This window comes from Symsagittifera roscoffensis, chromosome 1 (assembly GCF_963678635.1).
Source record: "Symsagittifera roscoffensis chromosome 1, txSymRosc1.1, whole genome shotgun sequence".
In the NCBI taxonomy this organism is placed as follows: Eukaryota; Metazoa; Xenacoelomorpha; order Acoela; family Convolutidae; genus Symsagittifera; species Symsagittifera roscoffensis.
In genome coordinates, this window is record NC_087062.1 from 1,493,370 (window position 1) to 1,511,917 (window position 18,548).

Sequence of the window (18,548 nt, forward strand, 5' to 3'; positions counted from 1 at the left end):
TAAAACAGTGCCCAACAGAATCCAACACTTCTTTCAGATTTGTATGAAACAGTTTTAGTTCATTACTAGTGTATGTTTTCTTCTTACGTTTTTCTAATTTTCTGTTTTTGTTGTATCTTAAAAAACATCAATTTTCACTTATGTACCATGAAAATCTCAAAGTCTGCTCTGTACGGTCAACCCGTCGTACAAAGGAGGACAGCTGGTTATTCCACGAGGAGCAAAGAATCTTGCGATCACGCTTATTTTTGCAACAAACATTATCCACAGGCGAAGCAGAGCTTTCCACCATTTACCGTCAAAAGTACATCAAAACATTGCAAGTCAGCCGACAGAAATTGAGACAAATACTACAACAAAACTTGAAACAAATTTTCGACCTGCACAAAAAAAAACAAGATCTAAAAAAAATATTATCGATTTGTTTCAAATATTGAAAAATAATCGTTTTAGGAAGAAAAAAGCAAAGTAAAACAACAAGTTGTTTCATTAGCATCGGAACAAAATTTACGAAGCGGTCACGGCGTCAACCATACTTGTCAGAGCACAAAAGAAAAGTATTAATCCCCTCAAGGGAATAATAAAATGTTTTAGCTCATTTAACGACGCAAAATGAGGTCACTAAACTGAAAAAAAGCAAACCACTATGTTTTCAGCTGAAAAAAAAACGGCACAAATAGGCTCAAAATATGTCTTTTGCTTGATAAAAATGCAGGTTAAAAATTTTCATGGCAAGATTAATTTGTTGTCTCGAAAATAGTTTATGTTCAGATTTGGTTACGTTTTCTAATCACCAGGAAAAGTAAAGAACAATTTTAACTTTTCATAATTTTTTTAGGATTTCTTTTTACATTTTGGTTGTTTTTTAAAGCTAGTCATATACTGAGGGGAACAAATTAAACATTAAGCTATGAAAAAAGATAAAATTAAATAATTCAAAATTTGATGAAGAGGTATATCGCAAATGCAGTCTGAAATTTATCCAGCCTGAAAATAAATCGGAAACACGAAAAAATGCAGACCAGTTTTTCTAGTAACTGAGATAAATTAATTGGATGTTTTGGATTCCAAATCATGGATGAAAATGCTTGAATATTATACCACACTTGGTGACCCACGATGTGCTTCCGAGGTAGCCAAAATCAGGCGGCATTAAAACACATGCTATTAATACATAGTTCATTACCAGGGGCGGATTTAGGGGGGGGAGCGGGGGGGGGCGGACGCCTCCCCCTCAGGGATTCGACCCCCTGCCGACCCAAAGGGTCCCCCCTTTGATACTTTTTCAGAAATCCATTTTTGGCCGACCGACCCTAAAATTTTTCTAAAGGCGCCTTAGGCGCCAATATATACTAACTTTGAGGGGGAGCGCGCGCCAAAAAAAACGCGTTTTTTTTTGTCAAAATTTTTCAAAAAGTGCCCAAAAACTGCTTTTTTGACTGTTTTTTCAAAAATTTGCCTGCGGCGCAGAAAATTTTGCCATAAAAGGGGCAAAACAGTGCTTTGGGAGAGCTCAAAAAATCAATTTGGTCGACCTAAAAAAAAAAAAAAAAAGTCGTCAAAATTTTTGAAAATTTTTTGAAAATCCGCCCCCCCTCGAGACAATCCTAGATCCGCCCCTGTTCAATACCTTCACTTCCTGAAGTGGTCGGAACAAAAACAGCAATTTTTTAAGAAGCCTTTTACAGCTTCTGCAATGGTAATTATTTTGTGCTACTTGAACAGCCATCTGCTACTATTGTTTGCATTGAAATTTTTCTTTGCAAAGTTTAAAATACGCGATACTGATAAGATTAAAGTTCCAATTCATAACCAAGTTATTATCTCCCAGCTTGGCTTCCAGCGGAGTCTATGAAGTCTTAACATGACCCTCAGACTTGAACAGGAAAGTGATCTGATTGGACTTACCCACGAACAGACGACAATGATGGTGGATGGTATGTAGCTCTGTAGGATGAAGTAGAGCAAGTCCCTCTTGAACAGGAAAGTGATCTGATTGGACTTACCCACGAACAGACGACAATGATGGTGGATGGTATGTAGCTCTGTAGGATGAAGTAGAGCAAGTCCCTCTTGAACAGGAAAGTGATCTGATTGGACTTACCCACGAACAGACGACAATGATGGTGGATGGTATGTAGCTCTGTAGGATGAAGTAGAGCAAGTCCCTCTTGAACAGGAAAGTGATCTGATTGGACTTACCCACGAACAGACGACGATGATGGTGGATGGTATGTAGCTCTGTAGGATGAAGTAGAGCAAGTCCCTCTTGAACAGGAAAGTGATCTGATTGGACTTACCCACGAACAGACGACAATGATGGTGGATGGTATGTAGCTCTGTAGGATGAAGTAGAGCAAGTCCCTCTTGAACAGGAAAGTGATCTGATTGGACTTACCCACGAACAGACGACGATGATGGTGGATGGTATGTAGCTCTGTAGGATGAAGTAGAGCAAGTCCCTCTTGAACAGGAAAGTGATCTGATTGGACTTACCCACGAACAGACGACGATGATGGTGGATGGTATGTAGCTCTGTAGGATGAAGTAGAGCAAGTCCCTCTTGAACAGGAAAGTGATCTGATTGGACTTACCCACGAACAGACGACAATGATGGTGGATGGTATGTAGCTCTGTAGGATGAAGTAGAGCAAGTCCCTCTTGAACAGGAAAGTGATCTGATTGGACTTACCCACGAACAGACGACGATGATGGTGGATGGTATGTAGCTCTGTAGGATGAAGTAGAGCAAGTCCCTCTTGAACAGGAAAGTGATCTGATTGGACTTACCCACGAACAGACGACAATGATGATGGATGGTATGTAGCTCTGTAGGATGAAGTAGAGCAAGTCCCTCTTGAACAGGAAAGTGATCTGATTGGACTTACCCACGAACAGACGACAATGATGGTGGATGGTATGTAGCTCTGTAGGATGAAGTAGAGCAAGTCCCTCTTGAACAGGAAAGTGATCTGATTGGACTTACCCACGAACAGACGACGATGATGGTGGATGGTATGTAGCTCTGTAGGATGAAGTAGAGCAAGTCCCTCTTGAACAGGAAAGTGATCTGATTGGACTTACCCACGAACAGACGACAATGATGGTGGATGGTATGTAGCTCTGTAGGATGAAGTAGAGCAAGTCCCTCTTGAACAGGAAAGTGATCTGATTGGACTTACCCACGAACAGACGACGATGATTTGGATGGTATGTAGCTCTGTAGGATGAAGTAGAGCAAGTCCCTCTTGAACAGGAAAGTGATCTGATTGGACTTACCCACGAACAGACGACAATGATGATGGATGGTATGTAGCTCTGTAGGATGAAGTAGAGCAAGTCCCTCTTGAACAGGAAAGTGATCTGATTGGACTTACCCACGAACAGACGACAATGATGGTGGATGGTATGTAGCTCTGTAGGATGAAAAAGAGCAAGTCCCTCTTGAACAGGAAAGTGATCTGATTGGACTTACCCACGAACAGACGACAATGATGGTGGATGGTATGTAGCTCTGTAGGATGAAGTAGAGCAAGTCCCTCTTGAACAGGAAAGTGATCTGATTGGACTTACCCACGAACAGACGACAATGATGGTGGATGGTATGTAGCTCTGTAGGATGAAGTAGAGCAAGTCCCTCTTGAACAGGAAAGTGATCTGATTGGACTTACCCACGAACAGACGACAATGATGGTGGATGGTATGTAGCTCTGTAGGATGAAGTAGAGCAAGTCCCTCTTGAACAGGAAAGTGATCTGATTGGACTTACCCACGAACAGACGACAATGATGGTGGATGGTATGTAGCTCTGTAGGATGAAGTAGAGCAAGTCCCTCTTGAACAGGAAAATGATCTGATTGGAGTTACCCACGAACAGACGACAATGATGGTGGATGGTATGTAGCTCTGTAGGATGAAGTAGAGCAAGTCCCTCTTGAACAGGAAAGTGATCTGATTGGACTTACCCATGAACAGACGACAATGATGGTGGATGGTATGTAGCTCTGTAGGATGAAGTAGAGCAAGTCCCTCTTGAACAGGAAAGTGATCTGATTGGACTTACCCACGAACAGACGACGATGATGGTGGATGGTATGTAGCTCTGTAGGATGAAGTAGAGCAAGTCCCTCTTGAACAGGAAAGGGATCTGATTGGACTTACCCACGAACAGACGACGATGATGGTGGATGGTATGTAGCTCTGTAGGATGAAGTAGAGCAAGTCCCTCTTGAACAGGAAAGTGATCTGATTGGACTTACCCACGAACAGACGACAATGATGGTGGATGGTATGTAGCTCTGTAGGATGAAGTAGAGCAAGTCCCTCTTGAACAGGAAAGTGATCTGATTGGACTTACCCACGAACAGACGACAATGATGGTGGATGGTATGTAGCTCTGTAGGATGAAGTAGAGCAAGTCCCTCTTGAACAGGAAAGTGATCTGATTGGACTTACCCACGAACAGACGACAATGATGGTGGATGGTATGTAGCTCTGTAGGATGAAGTAGAGCAAGTCCCTCTTGAGCAGGAAAGTGATCTGATTGGACTTACCCACGAACAGACGACAATGATGGTGGATGGTATGTAGCTCTGTAGGATGAAGTAGAGCAAGTCCCTCTTGAACAGGAAAGTGATCTGATTGGACTTACCCACGAACAGACGACAATGATGGTGGATGGTATGTAGCTCTGTAGGATGAAGTAGAGCAAGTCCCTCTTGAACAGGAAAGTGATCTGATTGGACTTACCCACGAACAGACGACAATGATGGTGGATGGTATGTAGCTCTGTAGGATGAAGTAGAGCAAGTCCCTCTTGAACAGGAAAGTGATCTGATTGGACTTACCCACGAACAGACGACAATGATGGTGGATGGTATGTAGCTCTGTAGGATGAAGTAGAGCAAGTCCCTCTTGAACAGGAAAGTGATCTGATTGGACTTACCCACGAACAGACGACAATGATGGTGGATGGTATGTAGCTCTGTAGGATGAAGTAGAGCAAGTCCCTCTTGAACAGGAAAGTGATCTGATTGGACTTACCCACGAACAGACGACAATGATGGTGGATGGTATGTAGCTCTGTAGGATGAAGTAGAGCAAGTCCCTCTTGAACAGGAAAGTGATCTGATTGGACTTACCCACGAACAGACGACAATGATGGTGGATGGTATGTAGCTCTGTAGGATGAAGTAGAGCAAGTCCCTCTTGAACAGGAAAGTGATCTGCAAGTCCGCAAAAATCCCAGTTGAGAAGTGCAGCTCAAACCTAGAAACAAATCAATCGCAAATCAAGAAAAAAATGATAACAAAGAGAACTCGTATGAAAAAGTAATAGCCTATAGCTTTATAAGTTCTGCAGAGTTTTCGATTACGTCGTTCTTTGTTGAGTTTGGGCTGCAGGGGCAGGGGCGAGGGGGGGGGGGGGGGGGGTGAGACGCTAGATTACTGGGTAAAGCTTAAACAATCCACCCGATTTCGTATAATGTTTCGTTTTGATTTTGTGTGGAAAAAACACGCACTAATAAAAACAATTTTAATTGAAATAATATTAAGCCTTAATCTTAATCCGAGGAAAAACTTTGTGTAAAGGCGTGTTTCGTTAGACCGACATTGATTTTCTGAGCTCTTTTGGAACACTCTTTTGTTCTATTTGCCAGTAAAATTTGATTTTCAAAATTTGCAGCACCGCAATACCAATATTGAGAAAAACAACGAGCCAAAAAGGACAATTTGAGGCACTTTTTTTTTTTTGAAATTTTTGAGTTTTAAAGCACTGAAATGTCATTTTTATCGAATTAGCATATCGTGATAAATTCTTCTATTTGCGCTTTGGATATTTTTTATTTCTGCAAACATTATTTTGTTGCTGAGTTTGTTTTAAACTCGTTTGACCTTGTGAGCTGGAAAGTCTTCATGTGGAACTGTGCCATGTAGATGTCACTGAAGGTCACGCTGTCATTGCCCTCGTGCCAGTTCAAGGTCAAGTCGTCTGTAGTGTATCCATAGCACTCTAAGCAGCAGAGTCGGTTGCTGTGCAGGGAGCACAGAATGTTCCGAGCACAGTATGTTAAGAAAAAAATTACAAATAAAAAAAACATTCGAAAAAATTTTCCATTTTTTCCAATTTTTTCTTCCATTTTTGTCCTATTTAAGTGTTATTTTGTAAAGGATGACCTAATTAAAAGAAAAAAAAGATGGAATGAAAGGCAATAGCAGCGCTGAAATAACGTTAAAATCCGTTTTAGAATGAAAACGAGAATATTCAGACCAATTTTTCTCGACACTGCGACAACTTTTTGATTTTCTTTTCGAATCCGGATTACCACTAACAATCTTTATGATGATTCCAAACTTGACCCCTACGAGTTTTTTGTGAGGTAGTCAAAATGTGAACAAAAATTATACCCTTCGCTATAGATCTTTCCCATTCCCCTTAGGGTGGTCGGAATAATAAATAACAACAACAAGGGTAGCTTCAATCAATTCGGCAACTATTCTCTGTTATTTTTTTCGATTTGAGTTTAGGTATGCCAGTTATGTGACATTTGTACTTAGACATAGTGATGAAACGTTTAGTTTAGTTTTTAAACAAAATTGTTTCAAACTTGCAACTAATAAGAGACATTATATAGCCTATTTTGTGCTTAAAGAACTACTGTGCATATAAAATGTGCATATAAAATGGAAACATTTTTGAGCGCAGATTGATTCTCTTTTGCTGGAATAACTCACGCTTGAACGTTCAGAGTTATATCAGATCTGGACAAATCTAACAAAATTTAAGGTGTTAAGCAAAAATTTACAAACTGAGTTTTTGAAGTCAACCCAATTTGAAAAAAAAAACGTTTAAAATTTCAGAATTTATTCTTTTCTTCCAGATTTGGTATAACGCTAAACGCGTAAGAGCAAGTTACTTAAACAGGGAGAATCAATACGCGCCAAAATTGTTACCAAATGATATGACGCAAGCTAGTTGCTCATAGTAATTCTCTCGGCAGAGAATATAATATTCAGAGTGTAATATTCGATGCTGGCGGAAAAGTTAAGCAAACAATGATATTTTTTCCAATCATCACATCAAAATTATTGTTATACTGAGTATCAAAAGGCACATTTTGAAACAAATGGAAAGACATTAGGAAAATTCAGGTATTCATTCTGATAAAAAAGCCATCTTTTTTTGAGCTTTTAAATATTGGGTTGGTTTTGAAATCTTATCGCAAGCGAAATTTGATTGCAAGAGGCAAATATTTTGAAAATTTGACAATGCATATCGCGAGCATTTTATCATGATTTTTTAAAACTGGTTTATTAAGTAAAGCGAATAATCCAAACAAAAATGAATCTTACTGAAAACAAGTGAAAAAATTGAATAAAATAGCCAAAGACGAATCGTCGCCTAGGTCATTTTAAATATTATTACCTTCACGCCATAGTGATAAATGATCGTTTCGTTACTTTGATCAATGTTTGTAAACCTTTAACCATCGCTGGAACCAGTTTGGATGCTGAGCGTATTACTACTATTCGTAATTAGCGACGATTCGTAGCAAGACTGCTTGTATCAGGGCGAAGCACTGAATGTTCCGACTGCCTTTTAAGGTCTATGGAGCAGTAATAACATGAAAAACACGCCATATAAAGTACAAATAGATAGATTTCGCTCCTATTAACAAATCAATTATAGCCAAGGCCCGGATTAAATTGTTATAACATAAAAACATATGTTTTAACATATTTTGCTCTTTTTAACATGAAACATGAAGATGATGGATTTTAACATTATGTTCGAAAATTGAACATGCAAAAATAAGCGCTGCTACTTTCTCAAGTGTTAGTTGATCAAATAGTTTGTTTGCTTTCAAGTAGTTTGTTTGCTCTAAAGTGTTAGTTGATCAAATAGTTTGTTTGCTTTGTTCCGACTTTCTCTACGCGATTTTTTTTCAGTTGAGCTTATGCCATGGGTCGCGATCAAGTAACCGGGAGTTCTCTTTTACTTTCACTCGATAGTGGAAAAAAAGTATGGGAGTTTTTGCCAGGTGCCAACAAACTTCGCTGTAAACCTTGTGGACTTTTAATCGATTGCAATTATCGTGCGAAGACATAAACCAGCATTTGAAGAGCGGAATTGGAACAAACTAACAACTCGACTATCACGCAGTTCGTTAATTCCACAATGTTTAAACTTTTTTAATGGAGACATCGAGTACACACGGTTGAAGTGTTTGATATCAGACAGTGCGTCTTACATGATACAAGCTGGTCGGAGCTTGAAAGCGTTGTACCCCGAAAAGAGTCTGCAAATTACTGTTGCGAAAATTTCGAAAAACTTACTGACTTTATCCTTGAACATCTCGAAAAGCACGAATCTTTAGCGATTTCTTCGTTGAAAGCACTCGTATTCGCGAAAAAGGAAGAACTGGCCGTGTCTCTGACCTGCATTGCTGGAGAGTTTGCGCATTTGGTGACTGATAAAGAAACTGCAAGAAAGGATCTCACATGGGGTTGCTGTCCAACTGGTTGAAGAGTTTAGTTCAACTCTAACAGACCATTACAAAGAAAAATTAATGGCTGTTCTCAACAGGAATCCGGACTGGGAGTTCGTAAGCGAGGTTGGCGGGGTGCTCAATGGAAAAGTTGGGTCAACTGGTCTAGACCCTGGCTGTGTCAGCTATAGTTAGTGTGGACGTGGAACGAAGTTTTTACGCTTTATCGTACATTCTCGCTCCGCAGAGACAGTCTCTCACTGTGAAAAACTTGAAATTTTGCATGGTTGTTATGTGGAACACTGTGTGAAATTCAAGTTTCATTTAACATTTTTTGCAACATTTTTTAGCATTTTTATTAACATTTTAATGAACATAAATTGCTCAAAATGATAACAAAAAATTCCGGGCCTGATTATAGCATTTAAGCTTCCTTGAACCCATTTGGAACGATTTCTAAGATGGATTAAATCTTGGCTTACGCGATAATAGCGCTAAATATATCGCGCGTTAATTGTTTCAAATTGGCAATCTTTAAACTCCCATAACCTACGAAAAATGATCACAGGTAAAATATCTTTTCAAATTTAAGCTAATGACAACAATACCTTTAGAATAATATAAAAAATTCCGTCAAACATGGCTAGTTAAAAAGCCGAAATTTGTCTGAAGGAAAAAAACCCCACCCCTTCATTACGAAAGTCGGAACAACAAGCAACAATTCATGAGGAGGCAGTGGCAAGTAGGATACGCTTGCTCCACTGCGCGGATATCCGGCACAGGAGCAATACTGTGCATGAATCAGTGGTAGCCGCCTAACCTACAGGCGTTACTTGTTACGAATTGTCGAATGTTGAGTATTGCTCTTCAAGAAGGTTTAGAAATGCATCACTGGGTATACCATGAGTAAGAGTGAAGAGTTAAAAGAGGATGGCCCACCCCCATTTTATACCTATGAGGAGCTTGCACGTCTGAGTGTCCATCGGAAATATTTCCAAATCCATGGGGCATTTGGCAATCACTGTCGTCCGACTGCTAAAACAAACCAAACAACGCATATACACACGGTAAACTACATATTATATAAGGATTACAAAATTTCATGTTTTTTTACAGTTTTAAATTCAAAGCTTTTTTTTCGGCGCTTGAAGGTGCTAACGTTTCAAGCAGGGGCGGATTAGGGGGGGGGGGGGCGGTGGGGCGGACGCTCTTCTTCCCTTCTCAGGGATTCGACCCCTCCCTGCCGACTCAAAGAGTCTCCTCCCTTTGTACTATTTTGAAATATCCATGCTGAAATGTTCTAAAGGCGCCTTTGGCGCAAATATAAACTAATTTTGAGGGGAGAGCGCGCACCGAAAAAACGCAATTTTTTGGTCATAATTTTCCAAAAAGTGCCTAAAAAGGCCTTTATTGGCCTGTTTTTTCAAAATTTAGCCTGCGGCGCAGAAAATTTGGTCAAAATAGGGAAATTTTAGTGCTTTGGGAGAGCTCAAAAATCAATGTGGTCGACCTTTAAAAAAGGTACCTGACAAAATCCTAGATATTCGCCCCTGGTTCCAAGTACTAGTTAATTACAGTTAAATCGGCGTATAAAACAATTTTGAGTTCTTATAAAATAGAAATTAATAAAATTTTTGTCAAAAATTACTCTAAATTTGTCTGAAAACAGGTTTGAAACCGGTTTTTTTCAACACTGAAAAAAATACGTGAAATTTTAAAATATTGATCGAATCAGGACTGAAAAGTAGGACTTTTCTTATAATATACGAATCAACTCCAATCTGACTCTCATGACAGAAAAAGACGCTCCAATGCAAAAGTCAGAATAACCTGACTTCGTGGTCAGAATAACAATTTCGTTTCTGCGACTCATAAAGGATCTATCAAATGTTTTTAAGCCTGCCCCAAGATGGTAAGCTTAGTAGTTGAGTGCCAAAAAAATGGAGAGAGATTGTTAAGTTAGTTAAATCAGCGAGTTTTTGGCCAATCACAATGCAGCAAAAATCAAAATTTAAATAGAACGCTTAAGCTAATTTACAGTTTTTTTATTGGGCTAAAAAGTTTTAGCAGATGCCACAGGGGGGGGGGGGGTATTGTTAAGTAGATCCCATTTTTGAGACTTCAAAGCCGTTCTTTGCTACTAGAAGTTTCAGGTGTAAAATTTCTGAGTCAAAATGTAGTCACAATCTTGCAAACAAGGAGCTGAAGATTATGCAGGAACTAATCTTCACAAGCTGTCGTAGCTTTGGCAGAATATCAGATACGCGATCCATGAAACTCTCAAGCGAACGCTTTACTTTTATACTGAGTGCCAAGGAAAACTCAAAAATCCTTAAGAATTTAACTCTCTCACCACTTCTTTTTGGCATTTTTCACATCAGTTTCTTGCCAACCAACCCTAAAATTAATTTTTAGGCGCCTTCGGCGTCATTGTTCACAGATTTTGAGCGCAGAGCACAGGCCTGCCAAAATGTCACTTTAATCATATTTTAAAACACGAGTGAGACGCTGAATTTTAATCTTCCTCAATTTTTAGGAGATTCTGGAAAAGCAATTTGGCAGACCTTAAAAACCTGGCAAGTTGGGCGCAAGTGCTAATTGCTCTGGATGTCAGATCAAAGTGAGTAGTAGAGAAAAATAATAGGTTGCAAAATGTTGGACAGACAGAATTTATTAAAAAGAACCATCTGCCAGTTTGTGGCAGTTTTTGCATTCAAATATGGAATGAAATTTTTGGCGACCTTGAGACACCTAAAAATTGGCTATTGTTTGCAATTTTTTCTGAAACAGATTGTTTACTGTTTTGAACTTTGTGCAACTGCGTATAAGTGGTACCTGTAGAGAATGGACCCGTCGGGGGATAGTCTTATGAGGACATTGGGTACCATGACATCCTGCTTCGAGGCGGAGAGGGAGTCGGGGAAGTAGGTGTCCGGAACCCAGATGCGCTTCAGGAAGTCATGTGACAGAGTGAGTGGTTCTAGAACATTCTTCATCTTGGACTAGTGGATGGTCCAACCTATTCATTCTACACTTGTTTATAAATTCATCCTGTGAATATGAATACTTTGACTACGCAGAATATAACAGGATTACAGAGAAAAAATACATATCAAATGAGGAAGAAGAAAAAAGTCAGATATAAAATTAAATCCCTGATAACCTGATAAAAAGATATAACCTGCAGTTATAGAACCTTTTGCGACAAGTTGAAGACCGCCAAATAATGAATGTTTTTGATCAGTTGTTTAAAAAACTAAATGCAAGGCAGAGGCAAGCGCAATATTTTTTTTGAGGGGGTCGTTTTTCTTTCAAAAATTGATTTTCCAAGCACCCCCAAACACATTAAAACTCCGATGAAAAACACTTGTGAAAAAAATAGTGCCAAAAATACACTTTTTGGGAAACTTTTGGTAAGTTTTGACCAAAAAAATGGTTGTTGTAACATACTAAAACAGTCGATGATCATTTAAAAAACGTTTTTTATGTTTGTTTAAGTTAAAACTTTGATATCTTCCACTATATCCCCCCGTTTGCAAGGGGGGGGGGGGAGATTCGTTGCCAGGTATAAAACTCTCATATGCTTAGCTGTTGATTTATTTCTTTATTGGCGAGGATATTCGTTTCTAGGAACCCGAAGGGGATATAGTAAAAGATATCCAAATTTTTCTTTTTTACTTTTTTTACAATTTAAATTGTTGATTTATTGAGATAGAAAAGATTTAACGAATATATTTAATTAATCTTACCTGTTTAGAGCTTTTGGAACACTTCGGTCGGAAAAAAGTATCATGGGAGCTTTTTAATATTTGACCCAATATTGGACTACTATAATATAAGAATGCATTCACTGAGGTGCTTACCGAAGGCGTTTGTCTTCCATATTTTCTCATTCGTAATAATTTTCACCTTAATTTTAACAGAACTGTGAGCTTTGTCATTAACATTATACCATCAAAGCTAAAATTGATCTTTAAAATTGTATAGTAAATCGATTTGCGAAATGATTTACTACTTGTATAGTAAATAATTTCGTAAATCGATAACTATTGAAGTTTTAATTTAATTTAATATGAGCGCCATTACATAAAATTTATGGTTTTCTGGTAAATTAGATGTACTACGTAAACATCCTCCCCCCCCCCCTCCCCGTAGGTTTTGAGTGGGTATTTTCAACCAATCAGAGCCGAAGAAGTGCATAAAGGAGTGACTGACTGTTGTAGAGCGGCTGTGCCTCCACAGCAGTGAACTTGAGTCTCTCGTCCTTCCAGTACTGTCTGAAGGACAGGTCTATTCTGAAGTTCATCTTCACCTCGTCAATCGGCCCCAGCGAGTCCACATTGGTGGTCACGCCCACTTCCACCGGAGGACCACCGAATTGGGGCCTGGAAAGAAACGAACAGGACATAACGAGGCCAAACTGTACACTGAATTACTCGCAATGTGTATTCGTTTTTATTCCGATTAATAATGAATACACACTAAGCAAAAAATTTGCAACATTCCTAAAATCTATTGACAGTCAAATATCTAGAAACACAGCTTCAAGTGTGCCGATACATACCCAAGTCCATAGGACCCGAAAGAAAGAAACTCCAAAAATGACTCAACTGAAATTTTGACTGGAATTTGAGCTGATTTGAGGAATTTGAGCAAATGGTTATATTATTTATCTTTTGTTCAAAAATGTAGATTCTTTTTCTGGGGAGTCGTCTCCTCTAAGCACGCTTTCACTCTACTTAACGGCCGCTGAGTTTCTCCCCTTTATACCGTGTAATAGCGAGGGACACCAAGACACGAGATGATCCACAATCCCAAAAGGGTTATGTTGGTGGTCAGACTAAATCGGTCGATCAAAGGATTACGCAACTTCCCCCTTAATTTAGGCTCTTTTCGGCTCTCCTCTTACGCTTCTAGCTAGTTCAGCAAATCGTGGGCACAATGAGTAAATTCTCAATCGCAAAGGAAATAGAACAATTTACAGTGCCCTTAATAAGCTAACTACTATTTAGCAACTTCTATATTGAAGCCCGCGTCCCGTTCCGTTCAATCGCTCGTCAGTTTTTGGTTGACTCGATTCAAAACTCGCCTACTTTAGCAGAGAAACTCGCTCACCCAACTAGTTCAACCCGGTACCAAACTCGGGTTCCAGCGCAACTCGCTCGCACAGCTATTTCAACCCGGTACTAAACTCGGGTTCCAGCGCAACTCGCTCGCACAACTATTTCAACCCGGTACTAAACTCGGGTTCCAGCGCAACTCGCTCACTAGCAATGATTGTTCTCTACTCTGATGAGAACCAATTACTGTTGATAGTAGCTAACACTGTTCTATTCTCTGATCGAGAACCAACTACTCTTGATAGTAGCTAACACTGTTCTCTTCTCTGACGAGAACCAACTACTCTTAATAGTAGCTAACACTGTTCTCTTCTCTGACGAGAACCAACTGCTCTTAATAGTAGCTAACACTGTTCTCTTCTCTGACGAAAACCATATACTCTTAATAGTAGCTAACACTGTTCTCTTCACTGTTGTGTAGATTTAGCGGATTTCTTCTCAAGTGGTCCCTTTGGCGGTGAACTCAGCGGGGCGACCGAGATTCACTACTATCTACAATCGCGAAAAGGTTAATTTGGTGGCAACTGTTGTGTACTGCTCTATGTTGCTTGCCCCTTCTGTATATTGCTCTTAGGGCTGTTTCGTCAATACAATCGTAATGATCTCCAAAAGTAAATTACTTAAATGATTACACGTCCAATTACAGAAGGCTCTGAATGGCCACGATATAATCTATCAGTCTAACCGAAGGGCAAGGGCTGAGATTTTTAAGGCAAATGCCTGATTGCAAGTTAACTTCCACTAATTTCCCTAACACTAAAATATTCTCTTTCTCTAGAGAATCTCAGATGAGAACCAATCATCTACTTTTTCTGCTATAATAGTTCTCTTACTCTGTGTGAGAACCAACAACTCCAATAACAGCTAACAACTGTTCTGACTCTTAAAGGCTCTCCGGTACCCTCCAATTCCTTATCTTTCTTTACACTTAGTTTTAGTTAAGTCAGCCCATTCCCTATCAGTCCTGACATCCGCCTAAATCACCCGTTCAAACAAGTTTAAGACTATATCACTCCTCCTGTCACTTCTGCCACGTGCCAATTTCGGTTTCTTTTATCAATCTTTTCACGCTTATTAGATACCCGGTATGCGGTAGCTGTCAAAATTTGACCAAGCAAACAAATGTCATACGATTCTAATTAACTAATTCTTGAACTCTGTGAACTTGAGCTCTCAAGTTCAACTCAACCTCCAAACCAGGCTATGTTTACTCAGTAATCCTCCCAAGGTCTTTATTTCAATTATACCGTTAACGTTCCGACCTCCCAAGGGTAGGGGGAGACCCTTTTCATGGGTAGCTAATTCATTTCAAGTATCTAAATTTCTATCTGTACTCTATTCCAATCCCGACCTTCTAGCTATCAGGGGAACGTAGTTCGTCTATTAGGGGTCAAATTAAACCAAAAAGTCACCTCCGGGAAGCCAAGTAAAATCCCCGTCCATTCATACTATTTAGGAAAATTAACCCTCATGCTATGCCTCTATTACTACCAGATTGCTCTGGGACTACTTTTCTTTAGTCTGATTGATGTGCTATTAATAGATCATTCGACAAGCTAAACTGACCCCATTATTTACCAAGTCCACTTAAATTAAATCCTCTACTCCATGGTTGCAAGCTTCCTTTATCAGCTTCTGCTCTAGTTCCCACTATATAAGTTTTTCCCCCAATTTTTAGCAAGGTGACCCATTCTCATTTCCAGGGGTTGGGCTGGGGAATACGCCACTTTCCGGTGTTAATCCCAAGGTTTTCTATACAAATTTGATCCTAAACGCCCAAAGGTCAATTTGAGGTCATTCGGGGTCACCCGGGATCAATCTTCCACATTCAGGTTTAGAATCCCATAGGGGTCCTACCTACCAAGTTTCATCCATATCCCGTTAACACATTCAAAGTTATCCCATTTCAAAGGTCCATTATCACTTTTTCCGGGAAAAGGCTATTAACACCAGAAGGAGTCGACGGAGGGGTTTCAGTCAGAAGGGGTCTTTTTTCGGGGACGAGGTGTAGTATCTGATGCCGCCATAAAATTTACGCTGATTATTTTGCGTAAATTGCCTACTTCCGGTCTAAGGGGGTGTTTTTCCAAGTGCTAATAGCTTCCGGTCCAACTGCCGGATTTGGTTCAAGTTGTAACACAAGATCCCTCCAAGTTTCAGCTCCCTGCAATCATTGGAGGCCGAGAAATGATTTCCGGAAGTTACCGGTGGGTTTGTTTGCTTTGGGCATAAAGCCGGAAGTGGGGGTCTGAGGGGTCTGGGTTTCTAAACTTAAGCTTCCCTCAACTATGTCTATAACATACTATATTTTGGTTCCATTCCAACCGTTAGTTACCGTGTTCTGATAGGGCCATTTACACTTCCGCGGACCGTTATCACTTGACCCCCAAGGGTCTGAGGGGTCCCGTTTTTTGTATGCCCTGGTCAAATCATCTCTAGTATCGCTCCTCTGAATTCCATAAACCTAGCCACTGTAGTTCCTATTTGGGGGGTGGTCCGCAATTTTACTTCACCTGAGTTTTCCGCCATAAGAGGGACTATATCTTTGAAGATTCAACTATTTCGAACTTTACCCTTTGTTTGCTGTACTACTTAACTTAACGACCAATCAATCTTAAGCTCAGGTTAATAAAGCATGAAATACAGTAGAATCACCAATTCTACAAAAAACATACAATCAAAAAGATTAAAGTGACCACCGCAGTGGCGGTAACGTGTTGTGAGCTTGCCAACAGAAGGTATCTAACTATACAAAACTTAGAGTCGGTCACCGCGGTGATGTTTTGCATGGTGAACTTACAAGCTATTAAGAACACATTTGTTCTTCATACCTTTTAGCCATAATAACACGTCAGACAATTGAAAAAGTTGAAAATTTGAAATATGATAAGAAGGAGAATAGAGCCGGATCTTGTATCGGCGATGCTCAGCCTAGAGTTTAAAAGAGCCGGCTCAGTAGTTTTTGACCAATTGAACCCTTTCATAACCTAGGTAACTGCTCTTTCATTTCAAGACCTACAATGCTGACTGTCTGCGCAGTTTCAAGCATTTATATATGACTGAATGATTCTGAAAGCACAATCTGAATTATTTATGCGCAAGGAAATATCCACCAACCATAATTGCTATCAAAAATGGAATGTAGCAGCTGATTGGTCACATTACATGGCATCAAATTATGAATTATTAGCCAATAGCAGATTTATGTGTCTGCAAAATCATCTGCAGCAGAACTGCCACATGTCTAAATGTTCGCTGAGCAGGTCTGTTCCAGATCTGCTATCTGCCTAGTTCACCATCAGCTCTGCTTCTACCGACAGCCGACTGGGCCTACTCTAAATAGCCTTCTTCAGATGCACTTCTATCGTGTATGTGTGGACCTCATCTACTATGAAATACAGTTTTCAAAAAATGAATTAAGTCAAACGAGTACGAGAAAGCAACCACATTGTTCGTCCAGTTAGACAAGTTCGTCCTCAACAACGCTAAACGGCTGCCTAGTTTTCACTGTAGATGTACAAAAACATCCTTAGAAAAACATTGAGAAAAATTCACATAAGCAAAATTTAAGTTTGTTTGGCCAAGAAGTCGAATCTATTCGTCACAGAGTGAAGAAGAAGTTTTCTCAACCAGTTAAAAAAACAGTTTACAAAAAATGCTTTTCAAACAGTTTTCAGGTATGGAAGAATGCTTATCATACAGTTTTGTACGATTCCAAATTGTGAGAAAAATTACGTAAGCATTTTTTCATAATAAAAAGTTTTATGACGACAAGCATTTTGCCTTAAACCAAAACCGTTTTGCCCTAAACCGTCAAACAATTTAGTGTTTTGTCCCAAAAAAAACAATAACGAAATGTTTTCTAACACAAGCAATCCCATTGGTAGAGGATATGAAATCTCACAGACACTCGCATTTGGGTAGTAATTGAATGAGATAATAGATCATAGTTCACTCAGTTTTCTGTTTGGCCAGAAAGTTTTTAGGCACATTTTTTTCCGAAACTCATGGCCTGATTTTTTTTCGAAAAACTTAAATATAAATCACAAAGTGAAAACAATCAAAATTTCAAATTATGATTCGCACAAAAATTTTCGGTGAAGTAGTTTCTTTTTATTAAGAGTTCAGCCTGGTCTGCGTTGTAGACAAAAATCACAAGTTTTACATGCGAATACTCATTTTCGAAAATTGCTTATTTCAGCAGAAAAGTGATAAAACGAATAAAAGTTGAGTGAACAATTTTTCCTTTAACTTGGATTTTGTACTTCGGAAACTTTTTTACGCTAAGGTAAAAATTGCTTATCATACAATTTTCATTTATGGCAATGGGATGATAAACACATTTTTTGTATGGTTGAGCTTTTTTCTGGCTTAGAATTGTATGATAAGCATTTTCCTGTTTGGAGATCTTCAATTTCATGGATCTAATCATCAAGTTTGTGCGTTTTTAGGTCTCTCAGGCGTGTTTCAAATCTACTAAGGCCTGGATTTTATTTTGAAGTGTCATCCCGCACTCAGTAAAAAGAGAAAATAATCGATTATATTACAATTATAATTGTACTTTTATCAAAATTATAATGACATATAAGCGCCAAATTTAGATGCTCAAAATTTTTTTAATCTATTACAATGATAACATTTTTCATGACATTATAAAAAGTTATAATCAATAAGAATTGATTATACGTTTTCCAAAAATTCTGTTAAAATCTCTTATAATCAATTATAATCTATTATAATAAATTATAAAACTTTTTTCTGTCAAAAATCTCTAAAAGTGAGATGTCTTGTCACTCTTTGGTTCATCGGAACACAAAGTTTTACCACAAAACAAAAGTTTCATAGAGATCCCTTCATAATAGTTGAAAGAATCCCTTAGTATGTGAAATATAACTCTTCTTTATAAATCATGAAATTAAAACAGTGTGCTGACATTTTGG

General features: G+C 38.9%; 1 protein-coding gene across 1 annotated transcript in view; it reads right to left on the reverse strand.

Moving 5' to 3' along the window:
* The window catches only part of LOC134856784 (gamma-aminobutyric acid receptor subunit beta-2-like), a 33,443-nt gene that overhangs the window by 9,221 nt on the left and 5,674 nt on the right, over positions 1 to 18,548 (reverse strand). Inside the window, exons 3-18 of the mRNA XM_063873059.1 lie at positions 12,704 to 12,873; positions 11,324 to 11,468; positions 9,441 to 9,523; positions 5,895 to 6,012; positions 5,142 to 5,268; positions 4,848 to 4,913; positions 4,554 to 4,619; positions 4,260 to 4,325; positions 3,966 to 4,031; positions 3,770 to 3,835; positions 3,574 to 3,639; positions 3,085 to 3,345; positions 2,889 to 2,954; positions 2,595 to 2,660; positions 2,301 to 2,366; positions 1,909 to 1,992 (exon numbers count right to left, since the gene is read on the reverse strand). Of these exons, the coding sequence (XP_063729129.1) occupies positions 1,909 to 1,992; positions 2,301 to 2,366; positions 2,595 to 2,660; positions 2,889 to 2,954; positions 3,085 to 3,345; positions 3,574 to 3,639; positions 3,770 to 3,835; positions 3,966 to 4,031; positions 4,260 to 4,325; positions 4,554 to 4,619; positions 4,848 to 4,913; positions 5,142 to 5,268; positions 5,895 to 6,012; positions 9,441 to 9,523; positions 11,324 to 11,468; positions 12,704 to 12,873 (1,582 nt within the window). The remainder of the gene's footprint in view (positions 1 to 1,908; positions 1,993 to 2,300; positions 2,367 to 2,594; positions 2,661 to 2,888; positions 2,955 to 3,084; positions 3,346 to 3,573; positions 3,640 to 3,769; positions 3,836 to 3,965; positions 4,032 to 4,259; positions 4,326 to 4,553; positions 4,620 to 4,847; positions 4,914 to 5,141; positions 5,269 to 5,894; positions 6,013 to 9,440; positions 9,524 to 11,323; positions 11,469 to 12,703; positions 12,874 to 18,548) is intronic.